The 18640-nt window shown below is 38.8% G+C and overlaps 5 protein-coding genes across 6 annotated transcripts; 1 reads left to right on the top strand and 4 right to left on the bottom strand.

Moving 5' to 3' along the window:
* Window positions 1-409: 409 nt before the first annotated feature.
* Window positions 410-1489, bottom strand: LOC141822200 (copper transporter 5.1-like). The gene has a single exon (XM_074709635.1). The coding sequence runs from the start codon at window positions 1402-1404 to the stop codon at window positions 976-978; it is 429 nt and encodes a 142-aa protein (XP_074565736.1). The 5' UTR covers window positions 1405-1489; the 3' UTR covers window positions 410-975.
* Window positions 1490-2850: 1361 nt separating this feature from the next.
* LOC141822213 (20 kDa chaperonin, chloroplastic-like) lies at window positions 2851-4532 on the top strand. The gene is given in 6 exon segments (XM_074709650.1): window positions 2851-2940; window positions 3252-3454; window positions 3584-3763; window positions 3865-4032; window positions 4035-4100; window positions 4173-4532. Coding segments are annotated over 5 exon segments (771 nt in total). The 5' UTR covers window positions 2851-2940; window positions 3252-3274; the 3' UTR covers window positions 4350-4532.
* An 85-nt stretch (window positions 4533-4617) lies between these two features.
* LOC141822212 (putative calcium-binding protein CML15) lies at window positions 4618-5254 on the bottom strand. The gene has a single exon (XM_074709649.1). The coding sequence runs from the start codon at window positions 5209-5211 to the stop codon at window positions 4639-4641; it is 573 nt and encodes a 190-aa protein (XP_074565750.1). The 5' UTR covers window positions 5212-5254; the 3' UTR covers window positions 4618-4638.
* Window positions 5255-6393: 1139 nt separating this feature from the next.
* On the bottom strand, window positions 6394-8422 carry LOC141815983 (protein EARLY RESPONSIVE TO DEHYDRATION 15-like). Its single transcript, XM_074703835.1, has 3 exons — window positions 8320-8422; window positions 6761-7078; window positions 6394-6685 (listed from the first exon to the last, which is right to left on the bottom strand). The coding sequence occupies exons 2-3, from the start codon at window positions 7074-7076 to the stop codon at window positions 6522-6524; spliced, it is 480 nt and encodes a 159-aa protein (XP_074559936.1). The 5' UTR covers window positions 7077-7078; window positions 8320-8422; the 3' UTR covers window positions 6394-6521.
* Window positions 8423-9389: 967 nt separating this feature from the next.
* On the bottom strand, window positions 9390-18640 carry LOC141821262 (uncharacterized). 2 transcript variants are annotated; one of them, XM_074708667.1, is made up of 16 exons: window positions 18575-18640; window positions 17776-17835; window positions 17601-17645; window positions 17146-17345; window positions 16176-16793; window positions 14950-15076; window positions 14653-14850; window positions 14439-14528; window positions 13635-13697; window positions 13099-13173; window positions 12947-12997; window positions 12052-12129; window positions 10484-10618; window positions 10118-10225; window positions 9828-9893; window positions 9390-9657 (listed from the first exon to the last, which is right to left on the bottom strand). In XM_074708667.1, exons 2-16 carry the CDS (start codon window positions 17806-17808, stop codon window positions 9589-9591), a joined length of 1956 nt encoding a protein of 651 aa, XP_074564768.1. In that variant the 5' UTR covers window positions 17809-17835; window positions 18575-18640; the 3' UTR covers window positions 9390-9588. The 2 variants fall into 2 exon arrangements, with proteins under 2 accessions (XP_074564768.1, XP_074564769.1); XM_074708668.1 differs by lacking the exons at window positions 9390-9657; window positions 9828-9893; window positions 10118-10225 and having other exon boundaries at window positions 10535-10618; window positions 12036-12129.

Genomic DNA, 18640 nt, shown 5'->3' with positions numbered 1-18640 from the left:
AATTAAAATAAAATTTTAATAAATTTATGGACAACTCGTTTAATCTACCATCCAAATTTAAAAATTCTATTTTTTATATTTTATATTTTAATGGATTAGATGATAGGTTGCTCCAATCTAATCGACTGAGTTAAAAAAAAATTATATAAAAAGTAAAATTTATCATCTCAGTAATTCTACACGATCATATCTCGACAATGTCCACGAAGCCCTAATTAAAAATTTTTCAATCCGTCGAGTTTGACGGCCGATCTGTCCCGATTCATCCCGTCAATATCACGAGCCGGCCCGTCTAATAACTTAATTATTGATTCTTGCCTGCACCACAATCCACTCACCTAAATATATAATATTCGTATTTCCTTTCCTCTTTGATTCACAAATAGCTGCAAACTTACTGTCACTGGTATTGATCTTGTGTTCCTGCTGTTGTTATTGGTGGTAGAAGAAAATAATACAACAAAACAAAAGCTGCATCCACTTGCTGATGCTCTGTGAATCTGACCTAGCAATGCATTTGCTGTGAAGAAACATTAATTTAGTGATCATGGGAGAAGTCATGCTGGCTCAGTCTCCTCTTCACTCTTCATGTAGAAAGTGGTTCCAGGCAGCTCCAAACAAGCTCTCTTGTTTTTGACAGAGATTCAGAGGAGACGAATAGCTTCTTTGTTAACATCTTCAGGCATTCTCGAGCTTATCGTTTCTATCTTGATTATTTAAGATCAATCATATAAATCTTTTATTTTGTTTTAAAAAGAAACTTGGAAGATAAGACACAAACTGAGGCAGATTACAAACAGGATGAAGATTTCTAGCATATCAAAGACTGAACGAGATAAGGATAATACAATAAATATCGTATTTTTTTCTTTCAGTTTATAGAAGGGCACGAGAGCGAGATGAAACGATCCGAAAAATAAGGTAGAAAAGGCAGAAATTTGAAGGGCGAAACGTACGAGGAGGATTCGGATCCGATCAAGCGCAGGCGCAGGGGTTCTCCACCACGACCATGTCCTCCTCCCCGCTGCTCCGGAAGAGGAAGTACCCAGCGGCCAGCCCGACGACGACGGCGAGGAAGACGCCGGCGTTGAAGGACATGACGGCGAGCATGAGCAAGTACCCGATCGCGGAATTGACGCCGAAGAGGACGGCGGTGGCGGCCCTGGCGACGGGAACAGAGACGGAGAAGGGGGCGGGTTCGAGGAGAGGGGCGGCGATCGGAGAGGGCTTGGATCGGGTGGCGAGGAGCTTGAATCGGAGGCGGCGGTCCTCCATGTACTGGTAGAAGGCGGCGACGGCGAAGAGGGCAACGAGGCTGAGGAGGTAGGAGGTCCAGGAGTCGGTCCGCCACGAATCGAACAGGATCGTGGCCTTGATTCCCCAGTAGAAGGTCATGTGCATCATCTTGGGAGCTGAGATCGAAGAAAGCGCAGTTGAAGGAGAGGAGGAGGAGGAGGAGGAGGAGGAGGAAGAAGAAGAAGAGGCTGGATCAAAGGCGGAAGCTTGAATTGCACGTCCCAAATTCCTCTATTTTAAGGACGATTTTGCCCTTGTAATTTTTAACAAGCAACCCAGTCCATTGCCAAATACATTCGACAAAAATCTTTTAAAATAATATGTATAATGAGAACTGATCTGCTGGACGCCTATTTCGTGGGCACCCGTGGGCGTCGCAGATCCATCGTCCATCACGTCGATCACGCGAAATCCGACCGTCCACTGCACAGTGTTTCTTCTCTGACCTCCGCCGCTTCCGGCCGCCATCCGGCCGCCATCCGGCCACCGTCGGCCGTCGACCCGGCCCGATCGACACGCCACTCGTCGGCGCATCGATCGGTGCCGATTTCCGATCGGATTGTGGCCGAAATCCGACGTAATTTGGCCGGAATCGCGTGCGGCCACTGCCAACCGCGATTCCGACTAAATCGCGCCCCATTTCTGGCCAAATCACGATCGGAGACCGGCCGAGGAAGGACCGCCGGCGGCCGACGATCCTTCCTCAAGCGGTCTCCGGCCGAATTGTGATTGAAATCCGGCGCGATTCGATCGGAATCGCGACTGGGAGAATAGAATAGATGGCTTAATCGATTAGTTGATCGATTAAGTTATATGGAAGCTTAATCGATCTGCTGATCGATTAAGCCCTGTCGTCCACGAGTCGTCCACAAAGTCGCCCAGCAGATCAATCTCATATGTATAATTATTAAAAATATATAACATACTATTATATCAACTTAATTAAAATTATTTAAATTTTTGAAAAATATTTTAAAATATTAATTATTATAATTATGTACCAGTTACTTATAATTAAATCTTATAATTTTAAATTTTAAATATTAATATATCAAAATATTCTTTATCAATTTATCAAAATTATTTATATTTTATCAAAATTATTTTAAAATAATTATAATAACTATTTAAATCGGTTGTTAAGTAGTTAATACGATACTACAATAATAATATTGTACTATATTAAAAAAGATATTAAAAGGATACTCTTTTTTTTACTTTTTTTCATTAATTTTTTTTCAATGAAGTACAATTTTTCCTAATTTTGTTTTTTTATTAATTTACGATAAAGAAAAATGCAGAAGAAAAGGGAATCAAATGTTGATTAGGTCCGGGTTCATCAACATTGAGTCGAACCCTTTTCCTAGGGCCTTCCAGAACCATCCTTGCGGTACGATGCCCATCAAGAAGTCCTGAAGCAACATTTTAGCGAGCATCTCGAGGCTACAGCTCGAATCGTGCTGCCGTTTTGTTCCTCGTCACCGTTTAATTAAAAGGACACGAAGGGAACATCACAACCACAAGCGGAGGATAAAATGGATCACATCACAATTGCGCGAGTCTCTAGGGTTTATCCTCCGGGTCTTCTTCGCGTCGCTTCTGGTGGAATCTCGCTGAAGGAAACTTAGATCTTTGGTCTTTCAGGTATGATGGTTCTAGCAAATTCGAACTTTTTTATGTAGTTTCATTTTTTGATACGTTAATTGTTGAGATCGTTAGTTTTGATTTTGTTTCCTGAATAATATTGTACTGCAATAATTTGTTAGCATCGTTTGTGTGGTTGATGACTCGATCCTTGTTCTTTCAAGTATGTTGATTCCACCAAGTTTCAATTTTTATGCATTTTTTTATCACATTTTTATTTATAACCATAATTTTATCTCATTTTTATTTTGTTGATTAACAGAATCAGATTGTTATCTGTATCATTTTTAATGGTTGATGGTAATCTTCAGGTTTTAGGAGTTCTAGTCCATCTATGGCTTCTTTGCACTTTTCTGGATTGGCGATCGCCTCTACTGCTGCGGCGCCTATGCCTTCCATCACCGGGCTTCGACTTGCTCCAGCGGCGTTCAGTCGTCCTTTTCCAGTCGGATCCCTTAACAGAAGGGGCTCTGGGGGGTTTGTTGTGAACGCCGCGACGGTTATTGCTCCAAAGGTACCTATTCTAGGTTTTGCAGTTCTTGTTTTGAATAGATTGGTTACGCTCACTTGTGTTATACTTTCCAAAATTGTTTGGTTTATGCTGATGAATCTAATACTGAGAGATTTGTTCTCTGTTCTCCAGTACACTTCTGTCAAACCTCTGGGTGATAGGGTGCTAATTAAGATCAAGACCTCCGAGGAGGTGACTGTTGGCGGTATATTACTACCCTCAACAGCTCAATCAAAACCTCAGTCCGGCGAAGTGGTTGCTGTCGGAGAAGGAAGGACTGTAGGCGACAAGAAGTTAGCAGTTGGTGTTCAGGTGGGTTCTTCTCAATTCTTAGCTTTACTATACTCGAAGATTCTGCATCAACATCCAAGTTTCTAAAACTTGTGTGATATGGTGAACCGCTCATGGTGCAGACTGGATCACAAGTTCTATACTCGAAGTACGCCGGCACAGAACTGGAACTGAATGGTGCCAGTCACATCATCCTGAAGGAGGATGACATTGTTGGCATTCTGGAAGCTGAGGACGTCAAGGATTTAAAGCCTCTCAATGACAGGATTCTAATCAAGGTTGCAGAAGCTCAGAGGAGAAGACCGCCGGCGGTCTGCTCTTGACGGAGGCAAGCAAAGAGAAGCCTTCCATTGGAACGGTAAGTCTGAAACTCCAAGAGAAAGAAAATCGATGGGTTTCCCATGCTCTTTTTTTCTATGTTTCGCAACAGGTCGTTGCGGTGGGTTCAGGCGCCGTCGACGAGGAAGGGAACCGGAAGCCATTGACGGTGGAGAGCGGGAGCACGGTGCTGTACTCCAAGTACGCTGGCAGCGAGTTCAAGGGCGCTGATGGCTCCGCCTACGTTGTTCTCAAAGCGTCCGACGTCTTGGCGATCCTCTCCGCCTGAATCGTCGCAATTGCATCTGGACAAATGCTTCAAGAATTTTGCAATGACAGTAATTCTTACGGAAATTCGCTTTGGATGCGCCTGTTCTGTTCTTATGTAGCAGGGAAAATCAGAAAAACTGATAACTTGCGACAATCTTTATAGTTCATTTGAGATTAATGGAGTAGCAAATATCTTCAAATTTTTTTCTTTCTATCATATGTTGGATGATAAAATGCTTCAACATATAATATAGTAGGGCGATAGGGATAGCGATCAGCGCGGGAAAAGAGGGATTTGGAGAATCGGCCTATTCGGCAGTGGCATGGGCGGCGGCGAGAGCAGCGCAGGCGCGGGAGAAACCCGCCCCGGAAGTCATCATGGCCTTGAACTCCTCGAAGCTAATGAGGCCGTCGCCGTCGCGGTCGACCCCTTGGATCATGCGGCGGCACTGGTCGACGGAGGCGCCCTCCCCGATCCCGCTGAGGACCCGGGAGATCTCGTCCGCGGAGATGACGCCGTTTCGGTCGACGTCGAAGACGGCGAAGGCGAGGCGGAGGTCCTCGTCGGTCGACGCCGGCGGCGCGTTGATCTCCAGGAACTCCTCCAGGGAGATGAACCCGTCCCCGTCGGAGTCGGCCTCGACCATCATCCGGCGGAGCTCCTCCTCGGAAGGCGGGTGGCCGAGGCTGGCGAGCATCGCCGCGAGCTCCTCGGACGAGATCTTGCCGTCGCCGTTGGAGTCGAATTTGTTGAAGACGCGCTCGAGGTCACCGGAAACGGAGGAGGGGGAGGAAGAGGAAGGGGTGGAGGGGGACGGCGGCGAGGAGGAGTGCTGGGATTTGGATCGGCGAAGGCGGAAGAGGGATCGGATCTTTCCCATCGCCACAGACCGAGGACGCAGCCAGAGAGCGGAGCGAAGGAGAAAGGACACCACTTTTCCTTCAAAATAAATAGAAAAATGAACGGACGGGCCAAAAAATTGCAAGGAAATAGGGAAAGGTCGGTTTTTTTAGCCACACAGCTAATTAATTTCAAGACCGCAATTATCGGAAGAAACGGCCTTTAAACACCTAGTAATCGGACCTTAATTTAATCTAAAATGAAACTAACAGAGATATAATTGCTTTAAATTAGCAGTAATTATTGACACGTAATTAGTTTGAATGCATTTTAAAATGGCATATTATACCTGTATAGAGAGAAGCTTTTGATATTCTACGTGACTTTCTCATGCGCGCCCGTGAGTGTCACGCGATCCATTGTCCATCACGCGATCGTGCGCTAGATCTGACCGTCTAAATGTGGAAATGTACAGTGTTTCGCCCCTCAACCCCCATTGTTGCCGGTGCTCTCGTCGCGCCGTCCGACCGCCGGCCCGGGCGCGATCGACGCATCGCTCGCCGACGCGTCGGTCGGCATCGGATTCATCGGATTGTGACTGAAATCCGACGTAATTTGGTCAGAAACGCGGCTGACAGTGGCGTGCGCCGATTTTTGACCAAATCGCGATCGGATTCCGGCCAAATCGCAGTCGGAGATCGGCTGAGGAAGGACCACCATCGCATGCCGGTCTTTCCTCGGTCAGTCTCCGACCGCGATTTGGCCGAAAACGATGCGCGCCACTGCCGGCCGCATTTCTGACCAAATCGTAGTCAAATTCCAGCCAAATCGCGGTTGAAGATCGGTCGAGGAAGGACCGCCGTCGCACGCATCCTTCCTCCACCGATCTCCGGCCGCAATTTGGTCGGAATCTGGTGTGTGCCACTGCCGGCCGCGTTTCGATCAAATTGCGCAGGATTCCGACCACAATCCGGCCGGAAGCCGACACCGACTGAAGCGCCGGCGAACGGCGCGCCGATCATGCCCGGGCCGGCAGCCGGCGGTGGCCGGACGGCGCGACGAGAACGGTGGCAACGGCAATGGATCGACTGTGTCATTCACGGGGTCGCACAGTGCAGGTTGTGCAGAATATCAAATCTCTTAAGATTGATAGCCTCTTTGATAGATTTTTAAGAACGACAGATGCGGCGTGAACGTTGTTTAGCAAGATTTTTGATCGATATGAAGGTCAGTCTGTTCTTTTTTCTTTTCATATTTTGAGAGTCTAGTTCTGAAACTGAACTTACTTCGAACAGCTCTACAGTCAAACAGATTCATTTAGTTCTATACAGAACGGCAGTAGGATTACTTCTAGCGAGGCTGCTGAATGAGATGGCGAGAGGCGAACTTTGGGATCATTCGCTGAACCGGTTTCTCGTGATACTTTGCAGGTTCGGATAATGCTCTCATGCCATCATTCTTAGGAGCTCTCGAGCCAAACCTATTCGCAGCAATCTCTGCATCGTTCAGAAACCCTGCACGAGATCAAATACTTGGATTCAGTATTCGGCAATGATTGATTATAAAGAACAACAGATGCCCTCGAATACCCAAATTGATCATGTCATTGTTCATGGCCACTTCTTGCAGAGATTGCTGAAGAGATACTTGTTCAATGCCAATGTCAAGATCAATGGAATCTGGAAGTAGGTTCGCAACGTCCTCATCTTCATCGGCGTCGAAGGTTTCTTGATCTTGGTGTATGTGGAACCAATGCTCGCGGAACCAAGTGGTTGTCTTCACTAGCTCCCACCATTCCGGCGAAAAGTCTTGCACCTGCTGAAAGGCCATTGGGATGAAGAGGGGAGCATCTGGGTTCAGCGTGGACTTGGGTACTGCTCCTGAAGGCAATTCCATCATGCTCATATCTGAAAGTAATAATTGTATAATTTAGTATCGAACTTCAATAAATTATATAACATAGAACACAAGACAGATCAACACAATTCTAATTTAGTATCGAACTTCAATCAATTATATAACATAGAACACAAGACAGATCAACACAATTCTAATTTAGTATCGAACTTCAATAAATTATATAACATAGAACACAAGACAGATCAACACAATTCTATTTTTCTGAATTTTGAGAGTAGCCCTTATTTCTTTTTAACTAAAACTTATTGTATGTGAATTGTGTATAATTTACTTCGACAGGGTATAAAGGAAGCAAATCCAATCACACTACAAACGTATGTACGGGAGATAAATCATCAGATGCTCTGAAGTAAGTATCACCCCAAACCTAATATAAAAATTATGGCTAGCTAAAACATAAACTCAACTTTACGGATGTCACAAAATTGCACCAATGTATTAAAGATTCAAGAAATGTAATTGTTCAAGGTCAAATGACTACTTATTACTTTGCAAAGAACACTCAATGTTTGTGATCGTGCATAAATTCCTTCAAACTTAATTTTTGAGATGGTTTCTACATTAATTTCACAAGCCCTCAAGTGAACCTCAGTAATTATGAAATATTGATTATGACCGAGAACTAACGAAGTACCTTCTGTAATTGTTCAAGGTCAAATGAAACAAACTAACCAACTGCTTCTTAGAATTATGAAATATTGATTATGACCGAGAACTAACGTGAAGTACAGAAACATCTCATATAGAACAATTAGGGGAGTCAAACAGAGAAACTAGACATAGGAATAACAAACTACAAGGTGAGTATCAAAGTCTCGTCAAATATTTGAGGCAAAAAGGTCACTTTGATGGTTCCCCAGGAGACTTTGGCAGTAATTATAATTAGTACTAAAGCTAAAACACAAAGCCAATCCCGTAGATTCCGAGCGGTCCACTTGAAAACAGAGGAGATTATGAATCCTTGGCTATGGCCATACCCCGCTTGAATCAGCAAGCAAGAATCCACGCAGAGTCTCAAAAAACTCAAGAAAAAGAACTGATAGTCTCCAGATCGATCGACGAAGCGACTCATCCGAAAACAAACTCAATCGAGATCAGATCGCAATCATCCAGATCCAAAGAAACGCAATAAATTTCAGATCCCAAAATAGAGAAGCAGAATCCACAAGTCTTTCCTAATCGATCCATTTCACAGCAAGATCTAATAGCACAAGTCAGATTGGTTTACCTCTTCGCCTCAAAAATATCTCCGGAGAAAGCAAAGCTCTTACAGTAGACGAACGAAGAAGCGGGTGGTCGGGTTTTATAGAGGTCGCTTTGGGAAATCCGAGCCATCTGCTTCGTCTGTCCGCACCGACGGTTCGTCAAGCGCGTCGACAAACCTGTTGGCTCTCCTCGGTCTACCGCTTTTATTCTTTTCGTTTACAGATCCCATCGAAATGACTTCAAAGTTTACCCGCCTCTAAAGACCGTGAGATTTAGGGGCCCTCGTAAACGTAGTGGTTGGTGAAGATTTGAGTATCTATCTCGTAAGCTTTAAGTTGATAAAGCTTTCCACTTTAACACGGCGTTGTTGTCCAGTCTTTTTCTTTTGCTGCCGCCGGAAAGACTTTTATTTATTTCTCTTTAGTCTATAAAATGATTTTTTGATGCGTGTATAATATATTTATTAATATGTTTGAATAAAAATATTTAATTGGGTCCTCGGTCAGATGTAGAACAGCTATTTTCTATATGAAAATTAATAATTTTCAGACAGGAGTTCAACATGTTTATTGTTTACGAGGGAAGGTAGGAATTTATAAAGGAAATAAAAATAATGAAACATTAGAACTGTAAACTGTAACTTTCAAGGACCATATTGAAAAGAGCAATGATAGGAAGTATGAAAAAGTCCAATATAAAATTAATATGATACACTGCATACAGTGGATCCCATGTCCATGCAATGGGACTCACAGACATACAATTGAGTGTGTCATATTTATTTCATATTGAACTTTTTCATATTACACATCATTTCTAACATGGCAGCATTTCATGTATATTTGATTTCTTAGTTGAATTGAAATTGGTTTGGCATTTCAAATTGTGCTATAGATTGGTTTGTATAAATATCTATTTTTTTTTGTTTAATTTTTGAGTGTTTTTATGCTTGATTACGGAAATGAAGTAAAGATATCAATTTCTTTTCAATTATGATTCATTATGAATACTTGTTCCTTGTATATTATGAACTAGCAAAGTGAAATGAATAGGCTGTTCGAGCTGTGAACAAATACATCACTCCCATAAATGTAGATAAATTCAACTTAATTATTGGGCATTGATAACATTATCGACCAAGTAATTATAACAGATGGGAGCATGATGTTTTAGATGAGGATGACCCCGTCGATATTACAAGAAAAGACATGGAAAAAATTACATGAATTCCTCGGCTATATTTGCTTCCTTTTTCTTTCGGTCTCGAGCACCAAATCTCCAGCGGTATCTTCTAATCCTTTTGGTAGAATGCGAGAACAAGGTCTGTATGTACGGAGAAAAGCTGTGTATCCACAAAAAGCTGTTCCAACAAGTGAAATAAATAAATAAGAACAAATATATAATCATCAATAGATTGTATAAGTTCCATTTCTAATACTTGTATCCAATCCGATGTCAATGAAGCCAAATAGTTTATTCAATAGACAACAGCGAATGGCTAGAAGAGGATGAGAATGCAATGAATTGTACCTTCATGAAGGGTCTGTCACGATATGGAAAGGAATCAATATAACTATCTTTCAACAGCACTGAAACCTGTAGATAAGCACAGAGCAGAAGGGTTAACAAGTCATGTTTGGTAATCTAACTAATAAGATTGATTTATCTTGGTAGTATTATAGTATTATGTATATGATTTTCTTTGTCACAGCAGTTGTTTAAGACAATTACAGAGATCATGGTGATACTTAAAAACATAGCTGGAATACATGAAATAACAACATTGGAGATGAGCACATTGTCAAATTCAGAGAGCAAACCTTGTCATTGTTTGATTGAACATTTGTTATTGTGTGGGATCGAAGGTTTGAGCAAAATGAATCAAGATATGACCTAATAACCGCCAAGAAACCTTTAGCAGCTTCAATCTGTGAAGATGAGCAAAAAAGTTTAATAAACCTAATAATAACTTCATTCATAGAAAATTACAGTGTATCTACACAACTTTTAAGTAATAAGAACAAGAAAATGCAGTATGTGAGTTTATCATTTAATGGCATACTCCACTTCCAGTAGACAGGGAAGTAATACTTATGGAAAATAGATCTACATCACGTAAATATACCCATGGTGAAATTTTCTTCACTGTCATTCAATATTAACAGCCAGGCTCGAGAAGTAGTTACCTGGACATCTGTGCACTCGTACACAGGTCTTCTACGGGCCAAGTAGCTTTCACCAACAAGCTTTGCATGGTAAGGACTAAGTGATGAGAAAAGTTCTTTCTTCTGTGGCAGTTGGGGCATCCAGGATGACCTAACCTACATGATTAAATATCTAAAGGATCATGAAGAGCAAAAGGTGTCCGATGAAATACCAACAGATGAACTATGACAAACAAGTAAACACTGACAGTGAATGCTGGATTTTATTCAGAAAAAAAAACCCAATATATACGGTGAACTTAGCATACACTACAGCAATGATCTCTTAAAATCCCAGTCAGGGTTACATTTAATTGGTCTGTGAAATTATTATGTGAGGACTAAAGATTTTTAGCGACTGCAAATGCTAGGTCTCATATTACATGTATATTACATATATTTTACGCATCAACATCTGCAAGCATATTAGTTCCAACTACTTGGGGTCAGCTACATAGATATCGTCCCTCCATCGAACTCTATGGAAGTCTATAATTACATCTCTTTTGAGAGAGAAAAACATTGACAATCACTTTATTGGAATTAGGTTGAAGTTCAATTCCAGAAGGACAATCTTGACCAAATACTAAATCCATGTCTACAACAAAATTAGTTTATTGTATCAGCTGACCCTAGTACTACTGATTTATGTTGACATAGCATCCAAAACTGTATAGATTTAGGTGATTGGCTTAGAATTGACAAAACACAATAAAGGTTGTCCTACATAGACTTTGAGCAGATTATAGCATCCAAGAAGAGTAAGTTACAGTGAAAGAAAAAAAAAGATGATGGTGGTTAGGCAAAAAGAGGATCCATGACCGAGAAAAGATAGTAAAATGAATTATTGTAAGATCATCCTTGTTTGTCAGGTTAAGATATTAAACGCCAAAGGGAAAAAGTTAATATATGCAATTTCTCATCTATGTGATGCTGTGTCTTCATTTTCTTATCTTGATTTCTTCTTACTTCCCTCTTTTAGTCTTCTGTTTAGTCTATACTTGTTACTGTGCTTAAACGCAATCTTAACCAAGACTGACCAATTTGGAATCGACTAACTCTGAAGTCTTAGAGATGGACTCCACAACCAGCATAGGAAACCAAATAGTGATGAAATATGCTGCTGCATTGGTAACTAAGAAATTGCAGGGATGAAGTTTATCCATTATGATACATTGATGATTTAGTACTATGGAAAGATTACACTACCAACACCAGAGTTGTTATCAGGTTCTAATTGGAAGTAAGACATTCATTGAAATATAGCTACGAGCAGCTAAAGATTATTATGGCTGAATGATTCATAAGTTTTTTTCAATAATAAAATTCTATAATCAAATGGACGAATATTAAAAAATGTATTATTAGTACTGTCAATCGAACTCATTCTATTAGTCAAGGGAGAAGATCCGCACACTAAATAGAAGGAAAACAAGGGGAAACTGAACTTGACATCTGGAAAGAGATGCATATGATCAACATTATGCTTTTTTTTTAAAAAAAAAAAAAGTTATGCATGATTCAACAGACATACTGAGCTTGAAAGTAACCTGGTTCTTGTCCGCGTCAACAAGAATAGCACTTGTCAACTTTGATTGTATATCAGTAGTTTTGTTTTTTATGCCTACCTACAAAGGCAGAATTTTTATCAGAATGATTCATATAATCTAATACATTTGTTAGGAATTAAAGAGACATAATAAATGGGTGAAGGATGAAATTCAAATATTTGAACTAAAACAACTATAACTTTTGTTTGTCACCGCATCGAAACAATGTGATCTCCAATGTACCAAAGTATGGAATCTCCTTTAATTTATCAACAATAATCAATGAGTTGCTAATCTAAGCAGTGGACTATCTTGACTGTTCATCTCAAACACAAGGCCAAGGTGGATGTTGAAGTAGACAGAGTTTAACCTAACTATGGTCATTTTTGCCATATTGGACATACTAGAAACATATTAGGATGTTCAAGGTTGGCTGTTAATGAGTTTCTAATACCTTTCAAGTCGATTCAAGTGACAGGATCATTAACAATTAAGGAATAAAATACCATCAGATGAACCTGCAATAGTAATAGGAGCAAATATAATGATTTACTGTGATGCAGATCGCGTAATCATCATTATTTATCAAACTACATTAGTTTTAACTGTTTTCTCACCCAAGTAAATGCACAAATTATGACCTTTGCAAGTAACAAACTGCCTAATGGGAGGCCAGCTAACTCTACCGCCACATGGACCCATTAAGTATTATATCATATTAACTGTACATATTCTTGCACCATGATTCAGTATACCAAGAAACCATATTTAAGTCATTATTGAGATAGACAACATATGCAAAGAGAACCAAATTAAATCATATGAATCTTTTCCTCGATCATAATATGCGTATGCTTGGTATGTTAAAAGGGAGACAGAATATACTGAAACTTACAATGTATGGAACAGGCGCGTCAAGAAAGTCCAGTATGTCATTTGGCAAAACCTTAATTTGAGATACAAATACATTGTTATCGGACAAGAGGTAATGAAATCCTTCTCTAGAACTAATATCAGTAAAGAATTGGTAAAGTTTGAGTTGCGTACTGGCATTAGTAGGCTATGCCACTGATAAGGACGTATCAATGGGACAACTGATAATACTGAAGCAGATAAGACTCCCTGCATGTTAAATGTTTACATGATATGAAGACCAGCTTTCAAGTTACAAAAAGAAGACAGAAATGAACAACAATTGTTTCTTACTAGATGTGCCAATGTGTCTAGATGTCACTAAAAGTATGCTCAGAAATGTATGAACAAAGATTGCAATAAGAATCCAGATGGTCCTCACGTTAATTTGTAAAACACAACAAGCATCACTAGCAAAAAGATGGAAGATTCCTTAAACCTACATGGCAATAAAATTGATGATAGGACAGCATGTAACTACTGCTAGAACATGATTAGCTGAAGATAGAAAAGAGTTAAGTCAAGTATTTTCCAACACACTAACAATATATCTTACTATTGTGAAATCAGGAAACCTAAAGATACGGCAATAGATACAGTGTTGAATAACAACTTGAAGTAGAAATAGTAATTAACAGAAGTAGAAGTAAAAGTAATAGAATGAGGGTTACCAAATTTGAGCAAACAACAACTATTTGCTTTTCCAGGAGTGCTCCAGCAAGCATCACCAATATCTGACAATTGCAAAAAAAAAAAAATTACAAAATAACAATTCACAAATAGATAAACAGGAAATTAAGTGCACAGTTATTCACCATATTCAGTAGTAATGAAACCATATAAACCACCTGTATGCACTGATACAATCAACAACCAGTTGAGAATCATATTCACCATTTTTTTCTAGTGAAAATAAATGATACTGAGTAATCCACTAATTTCAAAACTATATAGCCCCATATTCATAGAACATGCCGTCAGCTCCCAAATTAATGATATTAAAATGAAAAGCCACTGACTCACCAGGCCACAAAAGACAATTTTTAAGTTTTATCTGCTTCTATAGAATCATTCCTCATGAACCTAATCTTTAGCGCAATTAAAACTCATAATCCCTATCAAGTCATCATTTCAAAAGAGACTTGCAACTAATTCTCAATTAATGTGCTAAATATCTAGCAATAGACTTATACACCTACTTCAACTAAGTGTTTTCCTGTATTCAGCTGAATGGTTGAAAACCTAAAAGAAGCTAAGTAATCTAGTACATATATCTCAAAAAAATTTTAAAAGAATATATTTGCAGATCAGGTGCACCATTCCAGGAACCAATCTCTTATTGCCAAACTTGGCCATATCCCAACCACAATAATAGCAGTATGTCAACAACTATGCTAATTCAATAAACTTTTGACAACTATCACTATTCAATAAGCAGTAATAAGCAGGCTATATGACAAATATCTCATACTTACACGGTCAAGCCCTAAACACCCACATAACGTTGCAACCGTCCATACAGATAGAGCGGTCGCCTCCTCTTCTGCTAAAAGAGAATGATGCACCTAGAGTACAAGGGTAGATTAAGCAATATGAGATCAACATGCTTGAACATACAAGAAAGATTTCAAAGAAGATATTGAAGTAATTAGATAGCAAAGTAGAGCTGAATTATCAGCAGAAATGAACCTCAGTCATTTCTAAGCTTGTACATCCAGATCTTATATCGATAGTGGAGCCAGCAATATGAAGAACCGTTTCACCAGGCCTATGAAAATCCAACGGATGTAAGTGCTCTAAAGGCTTAAAAGTTAGTGTTGATCCTCTAGCAGGACATTCTAGACCATAATACTGACAAATAATCTGTAAGGATCCATTGCAGTTTGCCTGAGAATACATCCAAGCAATACATCAACCATTAGTGAATTTATGATGTGCATATATTTCAGAAATCCTTAACTAAAGCACAAAAGGCAAGTTTCCAACCTTGGCCCATTCAAGAATTTTACTGTGGCGATTTAGATCTTCTTGACCAGAAGAAGATGGCTCTTCCAGATCTGAATCATCATTATTTCTCCTCAGATTTCTACCTTCACATGGAGATCCCTGTAAACTGAGTGTACAGAGGAAAGAAATTCTTAGTCATTACACCAAAACCAAAACTTTTTCAAGCAGTAACCTATAATTTATCTAGTCTTCCAGGCAGTAATTTTGTCTAGGATTGGCAAGACTAAACAGAAGTTTTCAAATTACAATGGAAGCCTTCGTTTACATACAGTGTTTATGTGACAGAAAAGATCTATTTGAATGAAATAAGAAATTGTTTATATCCTACCAAAGTCATTATCTTTATACAGGCCAAGCTAAACTTAATATATATATATATATATATATTGCAAACTTACAAAAAAAATGCAGGGTTAATTTTATATATATATATATATATATATATTCATCCAAACTTATAAATCAAAAAGAAAAAAAAATGCAAGAAGCCATTGTAATATTCTTCAGTTGACCCTCAACATAAAATTTAATGACATGACAACTACAACTCAGGAGTAACAGCAACTAAATGGGTGGGCCAAAACGGGCCCCAGTGGAATTATATAGCTATTGAAACAAAGTCTTGGATCCTTCTCTGCACCTGGAAGATTTGTAATAGGGTACACACATAAGAGAAACAAGGGTACCAAACTAATAAACAGTTTAGTTATTTATATTTATTACATTTTACATTATTGATAACAATGATTCAAAGAATTTGAGGTAACCAGTCACAGATGTGCATAATTAATACTCTAAGAGGAATATATGGTACATCAAATCTGCAGTACCAAAATATTCATGTTCCAAAGTTTTAAAGGATAAATATGTAAAACTCCCAAATACCCATGGGAAAAGACGAATTAAAACATGGTGTTGGAATTCTAATAAATCCAAATAATAGTTTGACTATTCCGCATCTGCACCCCCAAAAAATAACTAATCGCCCTTACATTTGGGTGGTCTAAGAAAATTAAGCACTAATTATTATGAATTAGGAAAAAATAGAAGAAAATTGACTTAAGATTTATGACAATTTACATGTAGTTTTGTTTGATGACAAGAATATGATGATAGAGTGAAATATGCATTAATCAAATGCATAGCAAATTTGCTACACTTTGCCAATAATTGATTCACATGATCATGAAAAAAAAATTTCTTACCTGCTGGAGGATTCAGAACTTTCATAAGCAGGACAACGGAAAAGTGGCAAAACAGTATCTATTGCATCCATCTGCTGCTTGTTTTCATTAATTTTATTAATAGAGTCATCAAGATTGTTTTGGCTAATGTCTCCATTTTCTATTTCAGCGAGGTCCATTGATTCTTGGTAAGCTGCCAAAATTGCAGTTTCTTGGATAGAAATTGTTGGGTCTGAATCATGATCCTTGCTGACACTTACTTCCTTATGAGAAGCTTCTGAAGTTGAATCAGAATCTCTTGCTTGCCTTAATCCTTCCGCAGCAGCAAACTCTTCATCAGGTGAGTTATAAACTTCCTTAGGAGTAACTTTCGAAGCTGAATCAAAATCTCTTGTCTGCCTTTCTCCTAAGGCACCATACTCTTCCTCCGGCGTTTTACAAACTTCCATAGAAGTAGCTTCAGGCATTGAATCAAAATCTTTCATTTGCTTTACACCTTCCTCGGCAGTATACTCTTCCTCAGGTGAGTTATAAGTGATATCAAGCACCCTTTCATCCTCAGACGTTTCTTCTGTAGACAGCAGATTTAGCATTTCAGAGCCTTTCGTAAGCCATTCCAACCTTTCTTCAATAAAGATACTACAACAAAGACAAAATTTGAAAATTGTTATAGGTTAACTTATTTAAGAGGCATTCAATACTATAGGAGCAAAAAGCACTCTAATTTACTGAAAATGATTTTTGTCCGCTGCAAATCTACATTAGGCAAATACTCCCATTAGCGTATAAAAAACATAAGCTACTTGTGGAAGATTTAAAATTCAACTAACATGAGGTTGAATGGTCTAAGCAATGACCATCAAGTTAAATTTTCGATTGTGGCCATATTTTATTTCAATTAGCTTAAATGCCTTTATACACTCAAATTAAACATCAGACGCCAAAAGGCAACAATAAGATTGATGGTGGAGAAAGTTAGATTATTTGTTACCTTTTCAGTATCCCAAAATGCAGGTCAAAAAATGGAAGCCTTGATAAGATGCAGTAACAACGTGATGTAGTCAATATATGACGGCTTAATGGTGGTGAACATGGTTTGCCCCCTATAAGCAACGAAACCAAACTTGAAGGGTTTTGTAGAAGTTCTTCAACCAAAACGCAACATCCATATAATGTTGAATTATCAGCAGCCTGTGATATATAAAATACTTAAAATGGCAGCAACAAAAAGTTTATGACACGCCAGTATGGTATTTACCAGTCATGCTTAACCGAAAGCATAACTTTAAAAAGAGGAACTCTAATAGGATTTGGCTGTGAAACAAACAATTGGTCAAATAGGAAGGTCATATATAACTTACTATTCCATAGTTGGATATGCACCAATTGACTGTAGAACTAGCAAAGAGGCAAGCGACAGATCGAATACATGACAAGTTTTATTACCTTTAAACGGAAAACAAATGACTGGTTACTTTGCTTAAGTTGTTCCTGCAAAACATGACAGTCTGTGATGATTAGAAAAGTAGGAATCAAGCTTAAAGAGAACATTTAAAGGTGATTGGAAGTTCTGATGTACAGGAAAAATTTTAAAGCAGGTAACCTACTTTAAGAAGCTTACCTGCCCCAGCATTATTTCATTCAGCTCACTCATCGACGGAGTTCTTTCCACAGCATGCACCTAGAATAGAAGTTAGTATCTTAACTCATCGATGACCTTGAAAAATGGAGAAGCAGATTGCAGATAGAACAAAAGGCTTATTTATTTTTCTATCATGTCCCTCAATTTGGTCATAAGAATTTGTTTCCTATAGTTGAGTATGCATTATGTTTTCATTGTGTGTTCCTACAAGGGAAGAAAATTTGGAAGGAAATATATATTTTTCCAATGCACTTTCCTTCGGATTTCTTTGGCGGAACAATAGAAAGGGAACGAAAAGCCCAAGAAAAAATTTCTCTATATTTCTTTCATCTGATTTAGCAGAAAACTCACTTCTGCATACAATGAAATTCAATTTGACCTTAAAAAATTAGAATTTTTTCAAATATATTTTTATTGATGTTTTCTTTAATGTTTTAAACAAATAAAGTTTTGAAATTTAAAATTGATGTTTTCTTTAATGTTTTAAACAAATAAAGTTTTGAAATTTAAAATTCCCTTCCTCTTCCCCCTTGAAGGAAAGAGCCAGGAGAGTCCAATGAAAATTATTTTACAAGCCTTTTCACTTTTTCCACTACCTTTCTTTCCCTAATTGTTTCCTTCCTTTGTAGGAATCAGCACCAAACAGTTATTTTTATTTACAAGGGCATAGATTCTGTTGTAGCATGCATGACAAGAATGAAGATGAATCATCCAATAGAAGATAAAAGGTTGAGATATTCAAGTAAAATAACTAAAGACAAGGATAAGAGTGTTAGACCTCTACACCTCCAGGAAAGCAGAATGAAAGAAGATCCTTATACTTTAAAGGCAGTTGTTTATCCGG

The sequence above is a fragment of the Curcuma longa genome, chromosome 2 (genome assembly GCF_044706935.1).
Source record: "Curcuma longa cultivar G26 ecotype Majalengka, Jawa Barat chromosome 2, ITB_CL_G26_1.1, whole genome shotgun sequence".
Lineage (NCBI taxonomy): Eukaryota > Viridiplantae > Streptophyta > Magnoliopsida > Zingiberales > Zingiberaceae > Curcuma > Curcuma longa.
The sequence above is the reverse complement of the archived record's forward strand: the minus strand, read 5'-3'. Positions and strand labels throughout refer to the sequence as shown.